The sequence below is a fragment of the Zonotrichia leucophrys genome, chromosome 10 (assembly GCF_028769735.1).
Source record: "Zonotrichia leucophrys gambelii isolate GWCS_2022_RI chromosome 10, RI_Zleu_2.0, whole genome shotgun sequence".
In the NCBI taxonomy this organism is placed as follows: Eukaryota; Metazoa; Chordata; class Aves; order Passeriformes; family Passerellidae; genus Zonotrichia; species Zonotrichia leucophrys.
This window is the reverse complement of record NC_088180.1, coordinates 18759023-18783248: the sequence shown is the minus strand read 5'-3', so window position 1 is coordinate 18783248 and position 24226 is coordinate 18759023. Positions and strand designations below refer to the sequence as shown.

Genomic DNA, 24226 nt, shown 5'->3' with positions numbered 1-24226 from the left:
AGGAAATTTGGGAGCAGAAGCAAGGTGGTTGTGCTGGGGGAAGTGCAAGGCAAAGAAGGACCTGGAGCTGCTGGAGCAATTCCAGAGGAGGCCATGGAGATGCTCCAGGGCTGGAGCTCCACTGGAGCCAGGCTGGGAGAGCTGGGAATGTTCCCCTGAGAGGGGAAGGATCAGGGAGAGCTCAGAGCCCCTTGCAGGGCCTGAAGGGGCTCCAGGAGAGCTGGAGAGGGACTGGGGACAAGGATGGAGGGACAGCACACAGGGAATGGCTCCCACTGCCACAGGGCAGGGCTGGGTGGGAGATTGGGGAGGAATCCTCCCAGCTACGCCTTCCACCCTTCAGTGAGCAAAGGGCCAGCTCGCCGGCGTGTTCCTAAATTTCCTGGCTTTTGAGGATACAAGCCAGGTCATTAACATTATTTATAGGTTCCTGTGTATGAGTTTCCATTTGTTTGCCTGCTTAAAACCAGTTAGGTGGAAAAAAAAAAAGCAATTCCTGGAGGTCAGACAGTTAAAAAACCCTCATGTCCATGGTCTGATGGACCCAAAGGATCAGCAGCTCCTTTAGAGGCATAACTGTTTCCTTAAATGCTTATTGTGTAAATATTTAAGCTACTTTATAAAACTTTTACAATGTACTTAGGAAGCATAAATCTCCCCAGCGGAGCACGGCAGGGCCCGGCCGTGCACGCTCAGGAACACAAACAGGGACATTTCCAATGCTAATGCTGCACCCAAGGGGCCCTGAGGTCACAATCCCAGGAAAATCATTACTGAGCTGATCCCCTGGGCTCCCCCCAAAAGGAGCTGCTTACGTGCACTGAGTCATTGCTGCGGGTGACTCCAGCCTGGCTGCCCCTGAAAACAATCGGGGATTGATGGCTGCTGGGTGGTGGTGTGCAGGGAGCCCTGAGGTTTTTCCTCTTCAAAGCACGGCTCTTACACTCCAGAATTATGTAATTCACAAACAATCCACTGATGCTCATCCGTTTTAAGAATGAAATGATTTTTTTTTCGCTGCCTGTGGAAGGTTTGAGGTCAAGGCCAACTCGTCAGAGCCCGCTGCTGCATCGCTCACCAGCCCACACCAGTGCCACCCACCCAAGGCAGCCTCTCTCCTGGTGCTTTTGGGGAGATGAACTTCCCAGAGGTGAATATTCCCTTGCACTGGGAAAAATCCCCCATGTGCTGACGGACACATCTGTATCCAGGCTGGCTTCCACAGGGAAACTGCAGCTTTGTGGGATTTGCTTGGACACAGCACTCACCAGCAGCTCCAATTCTTCAAAGAAAGAGACCTTATTTAACATAGGAAATAACATGTTTAGGATTTTTCCCCAGAACAGCTTCTCTACTGTAATTTAGGTGCGTCTGAGGCAACAGCAACAAACGGAACCAGGGAAATGGAAGTTTATTCTCTCTGCAAAGCACAGCTTGCTGTTGTATATGATGAAGTACATAGAAAGTCTGGAAAAAACTTGGATGGGAGTTCAAACACTGATGTTTTAAAGATGAAAGCATGTTCTGCGATTAAATGTTTAAATAAAGTTTTCTGGTACTAAATCATTTAAACATTTTTACATTCCTCACATTTCTAGAAGTGCTGTTGGCTTTTATTTATTGTCATAACCCAGTGCCCTCAGCAAGCCACCAGGGCCACTTGAGGCAACCTGCCTTCCAAAGGGAAAGTTCTTTCCGGATGGTAAAAAGTCAGGAAGAACAGGGGAGTCTGAGCCTTAATCTCCAACCCCAGTCACATTTTCCTCTTTTGTTTTACAAATAAATCCTCCCATGCTGCACATGGGCACAGCCAGGTTCTGCTCCAAATATTCAACAGAAATTCAAAGTAACTCCACTGACTTCACTGTGGTTGTACTTAGACAGCTGAAAATCAACAGAAATTGGCCTGGGTGTTCAAATTGTCTTTTTTAGCTGCGCTCAGGCTGCTCCAGGGTGCTGTCAGTGATGGAATTAGAATTGCCCACGGGGACACGGAGCAAGGCACCACCACCAGTGCCTCAAACAGCCCCAGGAAGAGGAAAACCTGAAGTCCTCGAGCTTTTTGAGAAGGTACAACTCATGAAACCACCAAGCCCAACGCTGCAGCCCAGCAATGCAAGGAAGCTCCGACCTGGCCTCTCCCAGCTCTGCCACAAAGCTTCGAGGAACTGCAGAGAGATCCAGGAGAAATGGGGATAAACCTGCCACGAGCCAATTAAAAGTGGAAATGCTGGCAAGGTTTTTCCTGCAGGACAACACAGCACTAGCACAGGAACAAAAATCTGAATTTCTCCTACGACAGAGCTCGACAAACAAAACGCGGTTTCCAAAGCCAGAAGATAACTGGGCTCAGTCACCCAGCACGCTGCTGATGTCCTTGTTTCCTTGTAAATCCATCATTAAGGAATAAAAACACCAGCCCAGGCTCAAGGGGACGTTGATGAGCCGCGGGTCCTGCCCGGCGCCCCGGGCTCCATCCCTGATGGTTCCATCCCTGCTGCTCTGCACTGAACTTCTCCTCAGGAGCTCCAGGGCTGTTTGGCTGACACGGCCCAGGATAAAACTCCCTATTTATCTTGGCTGCCTCCACTCCCAAGGCCCTAAAACCCAAATAAAGTCCGTTCCCCTCTGTGTGTATCTCCAGCTATTGACACTGCTCGGGACCAATTTGCAAATCCAAACAAACGCGCTGTTGTGTAATGGGGCTGGAAAAACAATCAGGAAGGGGCTGGGGGTGTGCTCACAGGTTCCTGCTGAGGGAGGGCTGCAAGGGCCGGCAGCCCAGGCAGAGATTACAAGAAATTCAACTTTTACTCTGATAACAACAGGGGCTATTTTCTGCCCATGACATCACGCTCCCAACCCGCCCCGGAGCAGCGGAGACGGTGCTGGGGGAAATCACGGAGCACTTTGCTGGTTGTTCCAGTGGCCAACATCCTACAGTTCCCTCTTTTAAAAATAGTGATTTTTCTTTTCTTTTCCAGAGCCTCACAACCACCAAATCCTCTCTGCTGGCTCATCTGATCCAAGGATAAATCACAGCACCCCAAATCCATGTGAACAAGCCCAGATCCTCCAACCTGCACTCCCCATCAGGGAATGACAACTTATTTGCCCTGTTTTAACCCTGTTCTGTAGAGAGAAGATGAATTGTGCCCCTCAACTGGCTCTTCCTCCCTGTTGGCTGCAGTTAAGTATCTAAAAAAACCATCTCAGCCATGGACATCTGTATTATTCTGAGATTAAGTGCAAGAATTGCTACCCAAACACCATCAAAATGGTCCAAAACATTATTAGCTCTTTAATCACATGCAAAAGCAACATCTCACTAAGGGAATTCAAGTCTTATGGGCAATGTGTCATTGCCTGGATGACTCTGGATAGGAAATGGAGCTGGAAATGGATTGTGACAATAAATACATTGGTGTGTTCTACCTGCAGACACAGAATTGATGTATAAGTGGTGGCATTAAACTACACCTACATAACTGAAGGATGTCAGGGGCTGGAAAAGCACAGTGCTGTGATCATGAGCCCATTATTTCAGAATCAATGCTTAAAACTAAGAGCTGCCACAAACTTCTCCTGCAGCTTCAAGGACCAACCCAGAGCCCCATCCCAGCCACCACAGAGGCTCTGCTCAGCAGAAAAAGGGTCTCCTTTCAATGCAATGGAGAAGGCAGAGCAACAACTCTATTTTAGCCCTGTTGCTATGAAATGTCTACAAAAATAAGTCCTGGTTGTGCCCTCCCTGAGGCACATCCCTGTCCCGCTCCTCCTCGCAGCCCTGTCCCAGCCAGAGCCTGGCCTTGGCCAAACTCACCTGGTTTCAGGTTTCCTGACAAACCCCGAAACATAAATACATCCCTAATTCTGCTGGGGAGGCTGAGCCAAGTTTCTGGCAGGGCTGTGCTTGGGATTGAAACAAGGGGGGAACAAAACCACAGCGGTTTTGACCCAAAACCAAGACTCCCCCCCTAACTTGGCACTTCCCACTGGTTTTTATTTTGACTCAAAACTCAGGGCTCCAACACCTCACTTGGGGAGGGGGATTTTCAGAGCCCTGCAGGACATGCAGCTCCCTGCCTGACACTGGATATCCTGATGGAAGCGTGCTGCAGCTCTCCAGTGCCATGATGAGGAAATCCCTGCAGCAGAAACCCCAAAACCTGGGAGGCTGTCCCTAAACCCTCCCTGCAAATCCCATCCATGCCCAGAGCCCAGCGCTTGGAGGCTGCACACAAACAGAGCTGCAGGCATCTTTCTGAGTCTGAAAGCAGGATGTTTGGCTGAGCTGCTCTTCCCTCAAATAAACACGCAGGCCCTCACTCCAGCAGAGAGGCACCGCTCTGGGAGCGCTGCAGCCGCTGCATCTGCACAGAGCCAGCCTGGATCCCCCTGCTCCTGCTCTGGGAGTGCCACCAGCCTGGCGGGCACCTGGGGAAGGCAGCCATGGCCACAGCTCTGCCGGGGCCACGCTGCAATTCTGGCACCTGTAGGGAAGTGTTTGCTCATCCCCCCTTTCTCACGGACCTGCTGGGTTGAGTTAGTCAGAAAAACTCTGCTCTGCAAGCTGTGAAATGCTGAATTGGTGAGAATTTCTTTCTGCATCACAGTCTGCTGCATCACAGCTCAGGGAATGAATCCAAGGTATCCAAGCTGATGCTCCCAGGCTGGGAGTGCATCTGCATTCAACACTCCCTGCTGCCTTTGTAGTTTGGAGACCACCAAACCTCCAGTGTGTGCAACTGCACCACTCACAGCAGGAGCCAGGGTCTCACCCCTGTGCCACCACTAACCCAGGATAAAGACACAGCACTTTGGCTGCCTGCTCCTCATACACCCTACACACTGCTTCAGATCATTCACATGGCACAAGCATTAAGCACAACTTCAAAGGAGAAATAAGGAATAGAAGCTCCAAGATCGGCCTGTGCTGTTTCCCTCAGGTGGCTGCACTCACCCAGGCACTGCAGAAATGCTCCTTCCCTGTTAAACCAGCCTGTGCCCACCCTCACCACTGCCCTGGGCCACTGAAGGCTGGATGTGAGGAGCTTGGTACTTACTGCAGCTGGCACATGTGAGCTGTTAATGCCTGAACCACTTTCAGGCACTTGCCTGCCTTGGCAGCACCCCCTGAATCCCTAAAACCTTCCTGGGGGTTTGAACAGAGTGGAAAACATCACTCCAAACCCCAGGGAATGCTTCCTGTGCTCAATACACACCAAAACTCAGCCCCAGGGATGTGCACCGAGGCAGCCTGACCCACAGAAACAAGAGAGAAACAAATAAAGGCAAAATTTAACAACCTCTAACCCAAGCAGGGCTGTGCTGTGATGGCTGGAGGTGGCAGTGCCACGGCACATCCCAGACCTGGGTGCTCCCTGTGCCCACCCCAGGATGCTCCAGGATGGGATGGCTCCAAACCCAGCCCAGATCCCAGAGCACCACCAGCACTGAGGGAGGACAGAGGCAGCAGGGGGAGAGCCAGGCAGCCACGGCCCAGCCGTGCCAGGGGAGAGGGCTCTGGGAGGCAGCTGCTTCTCATTGAGAGCTCCGGGCCTGCAGGGAAGGGCACGGCGAGGAGGAGGAGGGGCCACAGGATGGGGATTAAAATAATATTGTGTCGAAATCTCAATGAGAGGGAGCAAAGGGGGAAGAGCAGGGAAAGCAGTGCCAGCGATGCGGCCCGGGGCTGAGCTGGATTATCTGCTGGCTCCCAGCAATGTCCTGGTGCTGCCTGGTTTGTCCTCAGCTAAACCTGCATTGGTCCTGCTGGGTGCACCCAGCCAGGGCAGCTCCTTCCTGCAGCCCAAGGCTCCCACAGGGGACAAAGCACCCACAGAAACCTTCCTCAGCTTGTCTGGGCACAGACAGCCCCTCTGTGGGACAGCCCTTCAGCCCTTCCATTTTATGGGCTTTTTTTCTTTTGTGTTGTAAAGTGATCAGTCCACAATACAGCCCGCTGGGATGTGCATGGATACACCAGGCTGGAGGGGAAAGGGCTCCAGCCCCACTCCAACAAAACCTGTTTGGTGACAGACCTGATCTAAACATGCACAAGTCCAGGATGTGAGACAGGTTCTCTCCCATTTTCCTTTCTGAAATTCAATTTCTTTGGGAAAAAAAAAAAAATAAAACAACCAACCAGATTTGAAGCCAAGAATCAGGAGATTTCACAATATTATTTTCACTGTTTACCTTTGTTTGAATACCAGCTCTAGTCCAACCCAATCTCTTGTGTTTGGTTCTCACTGCCAAGATCTCAGCTGAATTTCCTGGGACCAGCTCTCCCCAATTCTCCAAGCACACAGGGGTTTTCCCTCGCCCACAGGGAAGGGCCATGGACAGAACCATTCCTGGGGCTGCAGCACTGACACACCAGCACAGGCAGCCCCAGCACCCGTTTCCTACAGGAATAAGCCCTGGGCATCCAGTTTCCTTGAAAGCTTTGAAAAGCCAGGCTCAGCTTTTCCTTCCTGCAGGTTTAACATGAGCTGACACTTCCCAGCGAGGCTGCAGAGCTCGGGGGACTGCAGAGCTCAGCACATAAAACACCCAGAGCTGCAGCCTTTGAAGCACAGCCCTTCAAAGACAGGCACATACCAAATCTACTGAGGTTTTCTACACAAACAAATTCAGCATGGCAAGAGCAAAACTAATTTGCAAAGATCTTTTAATGTTGGAAGTCTCAAATGACCGACCCTTTCAAGCACAGCTGAATTCAATCCTGCTCTGAAGGTCTGCACTGGCGATTCAGCATGGAAAAGACACGGAGATTTCAAAATATGTGCCTGTAATTACTGGGGAATAAAGAAGGACTCCAATTTTCTTGTTCCAGTGATGAAGAAGCTGCCCAGTGTGCCCCTAGTCTATAACCTGTGAAATGTGAGTGACTTTTTTTTTAAAAAAACATAATTCTGCTGACATTTCCCTTCCATTCAAATGACCCAGCAATGGGGGAAGAGCAGCTCCATGAACTCACAGGATCTTCACCTCAGTTTGTACTCTGCTGGGAGTTTCCTTGTTCTGCTGGGGTGGAAGTGCCCTCAGTCACACTCATCCCTTTGTGCAAGCACTGCACAGGCCTGGTGCAAATGAAGAGTCAGATGAACTCCCATGCTGGGAGCCCCTGTGGCATTTAAAGATGAGCCAAAGCAGAAATGGGCCCGTTCTGGGGTCTGCTCCTCCACACAAGCCAGATCCTGACTCCTGGGACACCACCCTGGGGCTTGGGGGGCTGGGATGTCCCCACCAGAGACAGGAGCAGTCCCACAATGGGTAAGGCTGGAAAGCCCTCTAAGATCAGCAGCTCCAACCATTCCACTTGTCCCCATGTGCCACAGCCACACGGCTTTTACACCCCTCCAGGTGTGGTGACTCCACAACTGCCCTGAGCAGCTGTGCCAGGCTGGACAATCCTTCCCAAATATCCATCCCAAACCTCAGCTGGCACAACACCCAACAGCATCCAACACCCCTGAAGTGGCACAGCCACACTGACCCAGCTCTTCCCTGGATCAGATCCAGGAGCAGATCCAACATCCCATGAATACAACTCCATCCCATGTCCTCACCTGCACCCTGCAAACCCACAGGAACCCACCTGAGATGGGCAGGGAGCCCCCAGGCAGGGTTGCAAACTGCAGAGCTGCCACCCAGCTCAGGCCCCAGCCATAAAAAGAGCTCCACAATAGTGTTATTTGTTTTTTTGGAGTCACAAATGATTTCCAGCAGCAGGAGGGTGAGGGATGCGGCGCTGGACCCGGCACCCGGCCAGTCTCATAAATGGTTGGCAGCCAGCAGAGCAGCAAACCCATTTCCATTGAAATCAGCTTGTTACTACTAATTTTTACTGGCTTCCTGGTCGATTCATAAAGTTTTGTTGGGTTTTTTTGCAGATCTCAGAAAGCAACTCCACGATGCTTGAGGGAAGCTGAGCCCTGGCCTTGCCCAAGGGCTGCTCTGCACCAGGCAGCACCCACAGCCCCCATGGAAACACTGAACTGCTCCCAGGGCTTCACAAAACCTCAGCAGCAAGAGCTCTCCAGAACAGCCACAATCCAAACCTGCTGGGCTCAGTGCTGCAGTGACCAGCCTGAGCCCCCAGTGGCAGCTGCAGACACACAAGTTACAGGGCAGGACTGGCTCTGAGACATTCAACTGCCCATTTTCACATCTGCCCCTTCTCTCCACAGCTGCACACCCCGAGCTGCTGCACCAGACAAACCCAACCAGATCCAACCTTGGAGCCTGAGCTTTTTGTAAGCACCAGTGACTGTTTGCTGTGAGACTTGGCCAAGCTTTGGATCACAGAACCACGGAATGGTTTGGGTTGGAAGAGACCTTTAAGATCATCCTGTTCCATCCCTTCCATGGGCAGGGACACCTCCCACCACACCAGGCTGCTCAGAGCTCCATCAGGCCTGGCCTTAAACACTTCCAGGCTCAGAGCTCCTGTTGGGCTGTGTCACTGCTCCTCTGGATTTCAAGAAGAATACTGGAAAAAACCTATAACTTTTTTAACCTATAGCTTGGATACCTTTTTTGAACTATAGTTCATTTCACCTACAGCTCTCACTGTAGGGTTTAAAGAGCAACAAATAAAAAATAAACAGGCAAAAAATCAGGCCACAATGCCTGTGTTTGCCACAGAGCTGAGGGGAAGATGCAGCATTGCTTCCAAAGGAGCAACATTTATTCAGGACTGAGGGAAAGCAGAGCCCTGGGAGTTCCCAGCCAGCAGAGCCCATGTTTGCCTTCCCTGTGGAGGACAGGGATGCTCCCAGACCCCACAGCCTCACACGGGGGGGTGAATCAAGTGCCTCATTCTTCCCCCTGGACAAACTTGGCTTTTCCCAGCACAGGCTCGCACAAACGGGGCCTTGTGTGAGCTCCACGCTCAGGAACTGCACAGGCCAGGCCTTGGAGCAGCCAGGAGGGCAAAGAAAGAGCAAAGGGAAGCAAAGGGATGTGTGTCCATCCCAGCAGGAGCCTCTGCAGACAGGTGGGGTAAATCTGAGGATCTCAGCAGAGAAACAGAACGGGCTGGGCTGGGTTGGGAGGGCTCATCCCATCCCATCCCACCCTCCACGAGACCAGGCTGCTCCAAGCCCTTCCAACACTGCCAGGGATGGGGCAGCCCCAGTTTCCCTGGGCAGCCTGTGCCAGGGCCTTGCCCAGCTCTCACCACCCAGCACCTGGTGCTGCAGCTCCTGAGGTGCCTCTTCCCTCATTAAACTGACAGCTTTGCATCACTCTGTGAAAGCACAAAGCAGCTGGCACTATTTTTTTTTTTCAAGTCTTTAACATTCTTTGGCTTCTCTCATGGAAAAATCTTAGCAAATGAGAGCTTAATAAATGGAAAGAGCTGAAAAATAGCCTTGCTGCTGGCAGGTTCTGCTCCTGCTCATGGAATACACAGATAAAACCAACACAGTTGTGTCTCCCGCCCTTCCGTGGAGCCACTGTGAGAAATCCTGCCCAAGCATCCCTGGCACCCAGAGATGCTCCTGAAGGCTCCAGCTTCTCCAGCCTGGAGGAATGGGCAGCCTGATCCTTGTGCCACAAGCACTCAGGAGGAGGAACATCTCCAAAGCCATAAACCAAACACAGGAGCAGGAAGGGGAGGTGGCCAAGCTGCAGTGGGGCCAGCAGAGCAGCAGTGCCCAGCTGGGACAGCAAAAGTGGCACCAGGGCACTGCCATGAATTGCCCTGGGAAGGGAGGGATGGCTCTGGTCCAGCTTTGGCTCTGGGAATGCCCTTGGAGTGGGTGGGGACGCTGCAGGACAGGAGCACACGGGCTCCTTGAACCCTCAGCAGAGACCCCAGAACACAGAACTGCTGTCAAGGGCAAAACAAACTCTCCACACATCCCTCTCCCTGCCACTGCTGGGATTTGACTCTTTGGCAGGTTCCAGACATGGGATTGTATAACCTGAAAGGCAAAATGCTGAGGGCAGGCAGCAGCATCCCAGGCTGAGCCTGCTCCCTGCATGCCTGGCTCCCTGTGGGGAGCCAGGGACAGGCTGTATTTTGGGAGGGTTTGCAGGCCTAGGCATCAGAGGCAACTCTTTGCCATTTAAAGAGTAAAACTAGGAAAATACAGTAAAAAAAGAGGGGGAAACCTGGGGTGTGGGGCTGATCAAGGAGGTGCTGGGGCAGGAGAGGAGCTTTGGGTTTAATTCTGTTTACATCCTCTGATGCTGGTGGGTTTTTCCCCACATATTTTCCCCACATCCAAAGCCTGGGATGAGGAACCAGCTTTTCCCTGAAGGAGCAGCTTCTCTGGGACAGCAGCAGAGCCCAGCACTTCCATGCCAGAGCTGCCTGATCCCTGCTCCAGCCCCAGGAGCTGCAAAGGCCATTACCAGTCAGCATCAGCAGCCCTGCCAGAGGTCAGCCAAGACAGGCATTTCCATGTGAAATGGTTTTGTTCTTTCACAAAAAACACACCCAAACAGGAATCCAACAGTGCTGAGCATCCCCAGACCCTGCAGAAGGACATCTGACAAGGTGGGCAGCTGGCACAGTGTCCCGGGCAGCTGTGGCTGCCCCTGGAGCCCTGGCAGTGTCCCAGGCCAGGCTGGATGAGATTTGGAGTCCCCTGGATGTGGGAGGGGTCCCTGCCATGGCAGGGGGGAGCAGGATGAGCTCTAAGCTCCCTCCCAGCCCAAACCAGGATTTGATGAACCAGCCAAAGGCACAGAGCAGGGACAGAGCAAGAGCTGGGACAAACCCCAAGCCCAGGAGGGACTCAGTGAGCCAATGTCCCCCTGCAGCACAGCCAGCAGCAGGGCCTGGGGCAGGGCTGGGAATGGCAGCCCCAGGCTCTGGGGAAGAACAAAGAGCTGAGTCTCCTTTGCCAGCAAACTGAACCTGGCCTTCAGGGGCTGGGGACACTTCAAAGCCCTCAGCAGCACTGAAGGGATGGACTTTTCAGCTGTGGAGCAGAGAAGCAGAATCCACACAAACAAGCAGTGTTCCAGAAAACCAGGTTTAACCATCAGCAGCTCCCAGCGACAGGGGGGATGTTTTTCCTGAGGTTTTTTTTTTTCCTCCTCCTTCCAGTTTGCCTTTTTTTATTTTTTTACTAAAAGCAGCTCGAGCTCCCACACCACACAGCCCTTCTGGGTCTGAGCATCCTCCAGAGGTAAAATGCTGAGTTAGACCTTGGAGCTGGGGAAGGAGGTGCCTTTGATGAAGAGCAAATCTCCAGACTTCAATGGCTCCGGTGAGCGCCACACATTTAATAAGTTATTTCCGTGGAAAACCTTGGTAACTCAGTTATGAATCAAGCCTATAAACACCTCTCACTCATCAAAGTGCCACAAAAAAATCTATTACTGGGACTGTGAACACAAGCCTCTCTCTACAGGTCCCCTATAAGAAGCCAAAATTCCTCCTTCAAAACATTCCCCGTTTTCAAAGGTCATAAATACACTGTGTCCAGTATTCAGCAAATCCCTTTAAAAAGCAAAACACAAGCCCAGGGAAAAAGGAAAGTTCAAACAAAGCTGGATCCATGGATCCATGCTGCTTTAAGGACACAACCAGAGCTACATCAAAGGAACTTTTACTACCTAGAAAGTCGTATCCAGCCCCTAATAGGGTGCAAGAATGTAACATTTAGGCTACAAAGATTAAACTAATTTACTTTTAAGTAACTTGCTTACTTCCTGATGTTTCTTTTTATAAAGAGTGATGCCTAGGTGCTTGGAAAAGTGAGGGATGTGATTATTCTGTGATTCAAGGCCAAACATCATAACTACTCAATGAACCACAGACAAAAACATATTTTATCTGGGTCTTGTACTTTCTCCAAGAACTTCTAGGTTGAAAACATCCAGGCTAGCTGTGAAAATCCATCCCAGTTCTAGGTGACCGAGGGAGAAAAAGCAACTTTCTCCTTCTCTGCTAGAATATACTGAGAACTTCAGAGTCCTGCCTTCAAGGGAACCATGCTCCCCACACGCTGCCCATGGAACTTTCCCTTCAGGGCATCATCCTGCCTGGATCCCTGATGGAAAATTCCCCTCTGGGGCTCTGGAGCTGTGTGTACACACAAATACAGAGGCATCATCTGCAGGGCAGCTTTCATCTCTGCATCAGGCACAGGGTTTCACCAATATTGGTAAGAGCAACCTTCTCCCACCCCTGTACTGCCTGTGCCTCTCCAGGCAGATGATCCCAGGCTCTGGCAGCCAGCTTGGCTTCTCCCCTTCCTTCTTCTGAACCAGGCCCAGCTCCAGCTGCCCAGAGTTTTTAGGGACAGCTCTGACTGTCCTCGTGTCTAAAGGGAGGCTGTTGGGTGGGTTTAGCAGCAAAGGGACATTGTCCACCTCCTGCCCTCCTGTCAGCTGCTGCTCCCTGTGCACAGGAGCAAAACCTCAGAGGAACCTCAGTGTCCCTCCTCAGGAGACCTGGAGCACAAACCACCCCTTCCCACCTCCAGCCTGTATGAAATGAATTTCCCCATCCCACATCACTGCCTGGCTGAGCCCTGCACTCCAAGCCCAATACCCACGGGGTATTTTACACAAACAGCTTCACTGGCTTTAGGAACAGCTCTGGAGCTGCACAGGCACTGCCAGAGCTCCCTGCTCTGCACGGATGGAGCCACGGGCACCTCCCCACACAATGCACAGGGTACAGGTGGCACCACAAGCCACCAAAGCACAGCTCAGTGCTCCAGCTCTTGGTTTGGTGGTCCAACCTGAGTTATCCCACAGGGTTTTAATAGAAAAACAACCACATGCAGATAATATCTCCCTCCAGCCTTGATCTAGGGTGATTCTTTTCCACTGGCAAGTCATCGAACTCTTAAAAAAATTTTTCTTAAATTGCTGCTTGCTCAATGCCCTGAACAACTTCATTTGTTCATGATTTTCCCAGGTGGAATACTCTCTGCTCTCAACAGGATTTGGACACAAGGAGGAGCCCAGCTGGCCCCAGAGTCAACGATCCCTTCACCTTCTGCTCCAGAGGAATGGCAGAGCTCCAGGAGCTGCCACCTGAGCCCCCCACCTTGGCAAGCACAAATGGATGTGGAAAACCCCCTGCCCTCCATAAATCCTCTGGCTCCAGGGGTTTATCACCACCCCAGACACACATATAAACTAAAGGAGCACACCGGCACCCCTGTGAAAGGGACAGCCCTGAGAGCCCAGGGAGCAGCTCCCAGAGCTCCCCTTCAGGGACAATCCATGATTCATCCCATGGCTGGAGAAGCTGCCTCTGGTGCCAGCCCACAAGCAAAGCCCCAGGGAGGGCAGGCTGGGCTCTGGGGCTCTCCCATGGGGCTCCAGCACCCACGGCCATCCCCGGCCAAGTGGGAAAAGCCTCCACAGCGAGCAGAGAACTCCTCTCTGAAGCACTCTGGAAAATAGATGCACTTTATTTCCCGTTGGCAAAGTGAAACTGTGGAGGAAAGCTGTTTAATATAAAAACATCTGACAAAGCACCTCCAGGATGTATTTTTTTGCATCAAAGAAGTAGCTCTTGGCAATGGGCTCGTTCCTCCGACCAGGAGAGGCTGCAGCCAAACCCTGATTGTTCTAGACTGCACAGGGGAAGGCAAGCCAGCAAACCTACAGTTAATTGTGAAAGGAAAAAAGAAACCAAAACCCAAACTGGCCCAAACAAACATCTGTCTGTGATTAAACTGGATGCACAGATAGGTTGTGTCCTTCTAAAAGGATTTGTTTCTGCAGGAAGGGGGGGAGAAGGGATGAAAAGGCTCCAGGGTGGTGCTGGGCCAGCCCCAGCCCCCAGCCCAGAGCTGTCACTGAGTCTGTCCTCAAAACCCAACATTTCCCCCAGAAGAAGCTGCTGTCCCATTAGTGACAGAAATACCCTTTTTTCTGTGAACAGGTAATTCCAGAGCCTCTCCCCCAGCCCGGAAAGGGCAATGTTTGCCCAGTTGCCACACACATCCGTCTGACACATTTAATGGGCTCCTTTTTTTTTTTTTTTCCTACTCCTAACACACAGGATCTTCATAAATTTCCTTGTTAGCATAAATCCTGCAGCCTGTTATTTCTGGGGGGGAGAGGAAGGGAGACGTTCACTTTCTCCATTCAGTGGGTTTTAAAATATGCTTCCTTAAGTTCATCCTAAATATTGCTGGAAGCAGAAAAAACCCTCTGGCTCTTGCCTGGAGCTGTGGCATCACCTCAGCAGGGCTGAGTCACCAGCTGGGATGGATGCTCCTGCCTTCTTCCTCCCTTTGGGGATACAGGGACCCTGCTCCCCAAATCCAATAATCCAATGTCCCCAGCCCCACCACTGCCCTGCAAAAACTGCCCCATTTTAAAAAGAAAAAAAACCAATCAAACTAGAAATAATTTAAATAAGCTCCTGCCCATTCAGTCTCTGTTTTTTTCTCTCTGATAATTCTCAGCTTTCCTCCACCACCATCAGTCACCAAGCACAGCTCATGTCCACATGGAGCTCAGCACCTTCTGGACATCAGCAGAGCTGGTGGAATAAACTCATGACTGTGTTTCCATTTCCAGGTGGAAAACACCTTCCTGCCACTTTGGAGCACAGACAGAATTCATCTCTCCTACAACAAACCACCAATGCAACATTTCTTCTTTAGGATGCCCATTTTCAGCTCGGACTCACCAGAGCTGAAACTCTTGGAGAGTTTTAGCACATAGGAAGTGATTTCAAAGTTTAAAAACACCCAAAACAACTATTTTTGGAAAAAATTAATCAGCATCTTCCCTGGGGATGGTCAAGCCAGCGCAGAGACCTACAGATGCAAGGTCACCTTTAGCTCTCCCACCTGCCCTCCCCTATTTAAAGTCAGCACTAACAAGAACTTTGCCCAATGTTCATAGTGGGGCTTTTCCAACAGGAATGGGGCGATTCCATGGGATTCAAGAAAAAATCCTTCCCAGGGCCAGTGAGGGAGAGCCCTGTGGGACTCAGAGGAAGGCAGGAATCCCAAAGCCCACAGCAGTGCTCCATCCCATCCCATCCCTGCAGAGGCTCAGCCCTCCCCACGCCTGGCAAGTCCAACGGGTGCAGCAGCTTCTTGGCAAGTGCTGGAGGAGCCAAGTCTGAGGGGAAGGGAAAAAAAATTACTACAAATGTTCCACCAATTATGAGTCACGAGGCTGAGCTTTGCTCCTGCCTTGCTGGGCTTTGCCCTTTCCCTGGTATTTCCCCAGCCCTGCTGGGACACCAGGGCTGGCCAAGGCTCTGCTGGCTCCCAGGGGGACACAGAGGCTCAGCCCAGCCCAGGGAACCACCTGGGCTTCAAACACAACCCCAAACAGCAGGTTGTGCTCAGCCCTGCTGCCCAGGCAGGAATGAACCTGAGGAGGAAAGCATGGAGCTCTCTCTGTGCTGAGTGTGGCACTGCCTGAGCTCAGGCTCAGACACCCCCAAGTGCCTTTGGCCACCAACCCAGACCTTCCCAGGCCACTGCACCTCCTGGGAGAACAGCAGCACCCCCATTCCAAAGGAGAAGCTGTGGCTGGACACTGACCCTTGCACAAACAACTCTGCTCCAAGACCCAAATGTTTGAAGAGGAGATGAAGAGGGCTCTGGGGAATCATCCATGGATCCAGGTCACACCCACCCACAGCCTGTGCTTCAGTCAGCACTGACTGCTCCTCTGAACCTTACACTGAGCCTGACACTTCTCTGTTTCCCCCTTTTAAGGGTAATATTTTAGCCATGGAAGGCTCCACTTCAAAAAGAGAGTTTGTTATTTTTTTAAATTAACACACATGACAGAGATCATCTTTTGCCTTCACTCTAAAACCTCCTGTTTGGAAGTTCATCAAGTAAAGGAGAAACAGGAGAAGAATGGTTCTCTTTCTTACACAAAATTGAATTTTGTGGCTTTAGTAGGAAAAGCCTTTTTGAGGATCAAAGCTGGACCAATAACAGCAGTGGCTTGACGCTAGATCCAAAATGTACTTATTTTTGGAAGACAAGCTAAATGCACACTGAGTACACAAGAGGAGGCAGGGAGGACCACGTGCTTTGTGTATCCCTCCCACAGACGTACACTTCAAGCAGAGCTATTAAATGAGTTGAAATGGAGAAAAAACAAACTGAAATGAGGCAGGTAGACTGCAGCCTAAGTGGGTTTTTCCCTTGTACTTCCCCGTGATGACATGTATGGGTTAACTTCGGCAGGGCTCTTATCCTCTTTCAGCAATCCTGAGCACTGGGGAAAAATAAATCACCCAGCCCCAGACTCTTATTAAAAGTTACACCATTGGAAACAGCACAGGGGGAGAGGAGGGATCTGGTTTCAGCACAATCTCGGTCACATGTTATCATTATATTGTTCAAGGAAAAGTTAAAATCTCTCTTCTCTCCAGCAAAGCCACCAGATGTCCCATAAAGACTGAGCCACGAGGGAAGCTAAACCATTACATCTTCAGGAACCCCACTTTTCCAACCTGGCTGCTGTAATTAATGCCAATTATCAAGTTACAACAAAAGCCACAGGCGCGGGGAGCTTTAGGGATGTGCATCCAGCCCTAGGAATGTTTGTTAGGAACTGCAAACACACATTTATTAGAGCACAAGGCTCAATGATCCCAGTCCTGCTATCAACTGTTCCCCTGCTCTGGACACTTGGCAGCACAGCAATGTGGGCCCAAGCACAGGGACGCCTGAAAGGACAAGGGGAAGGGAAAATCCCCAGAGGGAAATGAGCCACTGTGCCATGACACAGACCCTGTGCTGTCTGAACTCCCTTTGGAGCTGAGATCAGCCTGAACATCTCCAGGAATGCCCAAGCCTCACCAAACTTCTCACCACACTGACCATGAACTCTTGCAAGGAAAGAAAATGAAGAGAAATGCCACAGCCAAGAGACCAGGACCCCAAAGGTCCCCTGCAGCACCTCCCTGACCCACAGCATCCCCAAGGAGCAGCACATCCCATCCATGTGCTCAGATATCCAGCCAGGAGCCCCCGAGGTGCCCCAGCCCCACCCCAGCTGCTGAAGAGGCAGAAGGGGCTCCACCAAAATCCATGTTAGTCTGCCTTCATCTCAGCTCTCAGACCATGAACCAGGCAAAGGAATTCAGCCTGGTCCTACAGGCAGGCCTCTCCTGTCACACAGCGAGCCCCCAGCAGGGACAGAGATGTGCTGAGCCAAGGACAGCCCCAGCTCTCCCTGCTGTCAGGGAAAACCACCCCAGGCCTTGCAGAGCCCCATTAAGTGAATGAAAGGTTGCAGGGTGGGGCAGAGCAAAAACCAGGACCTAATTAAGCCAAGCTTTGTTCGGGATCTTCAATGGCTCCGTAGCTGGGAGCCTGCTCATGAAAGCAGGGAGTGCAGCCTGGGGCCAGGGCCCAACAGGTAACACCAGCCCGACGGTCCCGGCAGGAACCAGAGAACCAGAACCTCCCCACAGCAGCAGCTCTGCAGGGGCCCCAATGCCTGCCATGGAAATGGGGAGGGCCCACGGCCCTGCCCCACAGCCCTGCCATGGAAATGGGGAGGGCCCACGGCCCAGCCCCACAGCCCAGCCATGGAAATGGGGAGGGCCCACAGCCCAGCCCTGCCATGGAAATGGGGAGGGCCCACAGCCCAGCCATGGAAATGGGGAGGGCCCACAGCCCAGCCCTGCCATGGAAATGGGGAGGGCCCACAACCCAGCCCCACAGCCCGGGACCCATCCTGGTGGCTTCCACACAGGACACGAGTGGCCCTGTGGCCACCTCCAAACATCCCTGCTCGCCCCACAAACAGCATCTTATCACAACGCGCACAGCATGGATGTCTTTGAAAAACAACTCAAGCTCTTTGTCCTTCTCTGCACACCCAGAGCACAAACCCAGAGCAGGACCAGGACCCCCATCCCCTCCTGCCCCACCACCAGCCCCCATGGAGGGGTGAAAGCACCAAGAGCTGCCAACCAACCTGAGAAATCTCCGGGCGTGACGTTGGGAGAGTTTGTAGCCTCTGTTTCAGTGTAAGACAACGTGGAATCTGATAGATCTGGGGGAGAAAACCAAAGAAAGAAAAGCACTTTTAGCCCTGCTGCGTTTGCCAGTGCTACGTGAGCACCCGGGGCTGCTGGGCTTCCCAGCTCCTCCCCAGGAGAGAAACTCTGCACAGAGCCAGAGAGCAGCCATTAACTTTGGAGCTCCACCACGCAAATGCAAAGTTTGAATTGCCTCGACCACAAAAATAACTCCAGTTAGGTTGATCAAACAAGTAGGAACTTGGTGCTTACTGGATAAAGTTACATTAAGCCTCTAAACAAGTCAGAGTTACTATACTTAATTATCACCATTAAAATTCTTGAAGCTGTTTATTCTTGCTTCCTTCCTTCCTCTTTGCTGAAGCGAAGGAAACTTTGTTTTAACAAGTTAAGAGTCTTTGTTATTCTCTCTTGCTTACACCCCTCTAATTAAGTGCTCAAATGTTTGCTCACAGATTAACTATTATTTTTCCAATCAAACAAGCCAGTGAAGCAAATTTCAACCCCTGGCTGTTGTTTTAATAAAGTCACGTGTCGCTCACTATCATCTCTCCCTGCAGCACAAGCAGTTTCTAAAAGGAATTAACTTGGAAGGGGGAGTGCAGGGAGGGACAACTCCTTTTTTTTTGCCTCCACACCTAACAGAAAAAAGAAAAAAAGCCACCAGCAGCCAAGTTGGCCTTGCAGGCAGCTCAGGTCACAGCCCTGTGGCGATGGAGGCGCCGGGCACGGGGTGCACACACGGCTGAGCTGCTCCCAGGCTGGCAGGGCAGGGGCAGCAGTGCCTTCCCCCGGGGCTGTCCCCTCCTAGCCCTGCCAAACCCCATCTGTCTCCTCCCCGTCCCTGCCCCATGGCAGCAAAAGCAGCTCCCCCGGGCATTAACCCCAAGAAATCACTGACCAAGGTCTCAGCTGCACTGATCCCAGCAAGAAATCCAAGAGGGATGTGGGATTCCTCCCTTCCCTCCCATGCTCCCAGGTCTTTGCTTCCCAATTAATTGCATAATGAAGAAGCAGGGCTGGAGAGGATGGTGAGGATGCAGCAATGGCAGCTCAAAACATCTCCAGGCCAGCATGCAGCACACAGGACCAGGATCCAGGGCTGCCAACCCAGCACCCAGCCTGGCCACCCCAAAGCTGCTCTCACCAACTCTGCCTGGAAAACCTTCCATAATTCCCCAGGAGAAGCGACACCCCGCTCAGAAAAGACACAGGGCCGAGTTTCAAAGGGTTTCCATCTCTTTGTTAGGAGCAGAGGAAGGGTAATAGCTGGTTCCTGCATGGAGCAGCCCAGCCAGGCCTTTATGGAAATGGCACCAGGAGCTCCCACTCCCGCAGATTACACACGCAGACAAAACATGACGTCTGGTAACCTTTCATTACGCCTTCATTAAAAATAGAGCTTCATATTATTTTGGAAAATATGCATGTGTCTGCACGGTAATTTGGTAGGATAAACTGGCATCCATTTACTTCTTAAAACTTGTCAGCTGATGCTTGCTCAGAAATAATGAGCAGCCATAAAACCCCGACTTGTTGGCTTTTGCCTGGCGTGCCAGGCAGGGCTGTCTCAGAACCAGCACCGGGGCTGCACCATGAAAGAGTTCCCCGAGATCAAAAGACACAAAACACAAAACACGTACCCAGTGGCTTTTGCTCATCATTAGGAGACAGCCGAGAGTAGGGAGGTGGTGGAGACTCTGGAAAAACAAAACTTCAGGTTAGTGCTGTGCTCGGTTTATCAACAAACCCTCTCGCTTTCTCTTTTGGGGTAGGAGGAACTCTTCCAAGGTTATAAACACCCAGTGGAAAACAAAACACTTGGAAGCAACTGGAGACCAAGGTTTCCCTAATTTTTGAACAATGGGAGTCCCACCTTGAACTTTCAAAGTGGGCTTTGCTACTGAAAGTGCTGCACCCCTCTGCCCCATATCTGTGTCTGGACACTGACAGATTGAGTCACACAAAACATCAAATTGCTCTCCAAGAACCCCACTTCCATCATCTGCACTGGGAGACAACCTTCCATGGGTGACTCCAACACACAGGGCTCGACAAGAGCTCCCCAAACACTTCCCAAGCACTGGAAAGAAGGATTGGGTGGTGAGGAGGCTCCTCCTGGCACACAGGGCTGGCACCAGAGCCGGCTGGTTGGCCACCAAGCCACCCCATAACCTCAGTCCATCCCAAAAGGCCTTGGCACTAGAGTGGCTCAGGAGCAGAGGCCACCATGACACCCTCACCCTGAATCCATCCCACAAAGCTCCTGAGCTCGGCTTTATGCAGCAGCACTGAGCAGCCATGTGCTCCAAGCCCAGCAAGCCCTCAGAGGTGCTTTGCTAGACCAGGTCATTCAACCACTCTCACTGTTCTTGGAAGGGTCCAAGCCCTGATTACAGGGGTTTCTTTCCCCCTTCCATAGTATGGCAGTGATGTTTCTTGAACTGTAACTTGCCAAAACTGAGCGTGCAGCCAGCTGGGCTGTACCAGCATTGAGCAGGCACCGGCTCCAGTGAGAAATCGCTCTGTGAAGTCCCTGAGTGGCACCAAAGCGACCCCAGAGCAGGGAAACGCGGCAGTGCCCTCAGCACCCACCCGGAGTGGTGCTCCCCAAAAAGCACCTCAGCATCCCCCGTGAGACGGCTCTGGGGTCATCCACTGCTTCTCACAAAAGCTTCCCCATTCCCCCCAAGGGAGCAGGGTGCTCTTCTCGCAGGGTGCTTATAAATCCCAAAATACAGAAAAATAAAGGTGCTGGTGTCCCCATGTGGAGGTAACAGGCAGACCCGGCTGTGTTGGTGCCACTCCATCCTGCTGTCACCAGGGACTCGTTGGAAGCCCCTCAGGACTTTCACACCCCAATGGGTGGGAAGCAGCAGCAGGATGATCCCTGCAGGGAGCCGCTTGTGGAAAAAGGGCATCAAGGCCTTCTCCTGGCTCCGGTTACCAGCGCCCAGCCGGCGCGGGTGGGGTCCTGGCACAGCCACCCGTTATCAAGGTGATAAGGAGCCACTCGATAACAGCTCTGCTTTCTACTACTCCCAGCACAGGGCTGGCAGCCGCTCACCGCTGGGAAAACCACCCCGGCTGCAGGACAGACACTGGGAAACCTCTCCCGTTTCTGCAAGAAATGCCCCGTTCCTAAAAACGCAGCTCAGCTCCAGCGGGAGCAAAAGAGCTGCCTCCAGCCTCTAGCGACCTTCGGGAGAAGCACGCCCAGAAGAGAAGTTTCTTTGAAAGAAGTGATGCAAAGCGAGGCAGGAGCCCAGATTGCAACAGAAATAATAAAATCAAAGCTCTTGCCAAAAAAAGGGACAGTCAGCACAGAATCATAGGATGGTTTGGGTTGGAAAGGACATAAAAAATCATCTCGTTCCACCCCTGCCATGGCAGGGACATCTTCCACTGTGCCAGGCTGCTCCAAGCCCCATCCAACCTGGCCTGGGACACTGCCAGGGATCCAGGGGCAGCCCCAGCTTCTCTGGGCATCCTGTGCCAGGGCCTGCCCACCCTGCCAGGGAACAATTCCTTCCCAATATCCCATCTAACCCTGCCCTCTGGCAGTGGGAATCCAGCAGTCCAGTCTCATTACAGTTTTTGTACAGCCTATTAAATATTATTTCCATTTCTGCACCTCAAACTCCAACATGTCTCTGCTCCATCTAACCATTCCCTGCTGACATGGACACACGATCGAGCGTTGCTGAAAAAAACAAAAAACCCTCAACGAGCCCAAACCCACGCCTGGAAAACGCTTATCTATGCCCACGGTAAAAAAAGAAAAAAAAAAAGACAAATCCTCGAGACTTGCAGGAGCCCCCGCGGGTGCGGGGATCCCCGCGGCGGGGACATCCCCGCGGCCCCCCCGATGCGCCTGCGGCTTTAAGCCGGCGGCGGTGACCGCCCGGCTCCGATAGGAGCGAGCCAGGCTGGCGCCAGCGGGATGGAGCCGCCGATTATCGCCCGTCCGGCTCCCGGAGAGCGGGGAAACTCCGCGGGAAGGGGAAAAAACCAATAAAGGGAAAGGGCTTTTTACGCACAACTGGAAGCGCTGGTTCCCAGAGAGGGGGGATGCCCGGCGGGGACCCCGGGGCGGGCGCGTCCCCCCGGGCATCCCCGCAACACCGCGGGGCCGGGGCAGCGCTGCCCACCAGGGCTCCGATAAACCCAGCGAGGGGTCAGAAACCCCGAACCCCCAAATCCGTGCGTGTTTGTACCGGGGGTGGGGGGACCCAACTCGCCGCTGCTCACCTGGCCCACAGAGGCGGCTGAAGTGGTAGGGGTTGCAGCAGACCGTGGGTCCGTCGGCCACGCCGAAGCTCTGGCACTCGCAGAGGGGCTTCAGCTCGGCGGGGTGCTGCAGGTCGGGCCAGCGGAACAGCTTGCCCAGGAGGAGGTGCGGGGGCGCCGCCAGGCCCCCCAGACGCACCTCGGTGCGGGCCACCAGGACGCAGCCGCCGGGCATCCCCCCGCGGGACTCCACCGCCTCCAGCAGGCTGTCCAGCGAGCGCTCCTTCAGCCGCTTCAGCAGCGAGTAGGTGACGGCCTTCAGCTCCTGCTCCAGCAGCAGCAGCCGCGCCCGCGCCTCCCGGCCCCGCCGCTCCGGGGAGCCGCCGTCGGCCGCGCCGTCGGGGCCGGGGGCGGCGGCGGGGGGAGGTTGGGGGCCGCCCGGCTCCCGCTCCGAGAAGAGGCAGCAGGTCACGGTCCGGCCGTCGCTCTCCGGCGCGGAGCCGGGGGCGCGGAGCCGGGCCCCGCGCCGCTCCGCCATGGGGTCCCCGCGCGGCGCCGCCGCCGCCTCGCCCGCCGCCCCGCGCCGCTCCTCCGGCTCCCGCAGCAGCAGGCTGCGCGCTACCGCGCGGAGCTCCACCGAGGGGCTTTTCTCCGCGATCTTGCAGCTGCCGGTGGCTCCGAGGTCGTGGCCGCTCCTGGCGCTCCCATCTCCGCCGTCCCTGTCCGGAATGACGCGGCTCCTCCAAAGTCGCCGCACCAGCCCTGAGCGTTTGGACCTGAACATACGACCCGCGGGCGGCCGGGGGTCGCGTCGCTCTCCGCCGCCCCCCGCCCTCCTCCGCGGGGCTCCTCGCTCCGCCGCCGGCTCTATCTCATCGCAGCCCCGGAGCAGCCCGGACTCCCCGCGGCGCTGCTGCCCAGCGGATCTCCGACGGCCCGCGGCGGGGCCGCACCATGGGGGGGGCGGCGGGGCGGCGCGGGCATAGACGGCGCCGCGGGGGCCGCTCCCGTGGCGGCGCTGGGGCTCGGGCGCGCCGCGCCGTGCCCTACATCGGCTGCCAACGCGGGGCCGGGCGGGGAGCGGCGGGGGCGAGGGCCGGGGGGAGCCCGGGGCAGCGCTCGGCTGCGCCCCGCGGCCGCTCCACCATACAAGGTGGGGAGGAGCGGGGAAGCGCGCCCGGCGCGGGGGTGCCGCCCGGCGGGGAACCGGCGCCGGGGGCCGCTCGGAGGCGTCGGATCCCTTCAGCCAAAAATAGTATTAAAAAAAAAAAAAGTAAAAAAATTATAAAAAAAAAAGAAGGGAAAAAAAATTAAATCAGAAAGGCGAAGAAGCAGCAGCAGCAGAGCCCGCAGCGCAGGCCGGTTGTCAGCGCGTCCCTTGTCCGCATCGCAGGGCGCGGCCCCGGTCCGGCGGGTCCCCGCGCTCCGTGCGCGGCTCCCGGGGCCGCCGCCGCCGCCCGCTCGCGCCCGCCCGCCCCTCGCCGGCTTTTGTGTGGCCGGGGCGCGCGCGCGGGGCCCCTCGCGAGCGGCGCCGCCATTGGCTGCCGCCCATCATGTGCCAGTCTAGACACTCCGGCGGCTCCGCGCGGCACCGGCCCTTGCGCAAACACCGGCTCGGGTTTCCGACCGCTTAAAGCGCCCCGCGCCCCGCGCCGCCCCGCGCCCGCCCGCCGCCGGCCCCGCGCGGCCCCGCGCTGCCGCGGGCCGGGGTGAGGGGGGGGTCGCCCCGCGGGGAGCGGCGGCGCGGGGCGGGGGGGGACGAGCGCGGCGCGGTGAAAGTGGGTCACGGCAGCGAGGGGGTTAACGGCCCCCCCGCGGGCCGCGCGCCGGACACACCCCCGCGATGTATCAACTTGTCCGCCGTGGCAAAAGTTCAGGCCCGGCGCGCTCCCATTGGCCCGCGGCCGCGTGACGCGCGGTGGCACCGCCTCCCATTGGCCGGCGCGCGGCGCGGGCCCCGCCCCGCTCCCAGCCCGGCGCGGCCGTGAATGAACGGCGGCCCCGGGACCGCGGCGGCACCGCGGGCTG

The 24226-nt window shown here is 54.2% G+C and overlaps 1 protein-coding gene across 1 annotated transcript in view; it reads right to left on the bottom strand.

The window, feature by feature from the left end:
• SMAD6 (SMAD family member 6) overlaps positions 1-23449 on the bottom strand; it is a 37218-nt gene extending 13769 nt beyond the window's left edge. The window contains exons 1-3 of the mRNA XM_064722332.1: positions 22220-23449; positions 19612-19668; positions 17905-17982 (exon numbers count right to left, since the gene is read on the bottom strand). Coding sequence (XP_064578402.1) covers positions 17905-17982; positions 19612-19668; positions 22220-22982 — 898 coding nt within the window. The 5' untranslated portion in view covers positions 22983-23449. The remainder of the gene's footprint in view (positions 1-17904; positions 17983-19611; positions 19669-22219) is intronic.
• Positions 23450-24226: the final 777 nt, after the last annotated feature.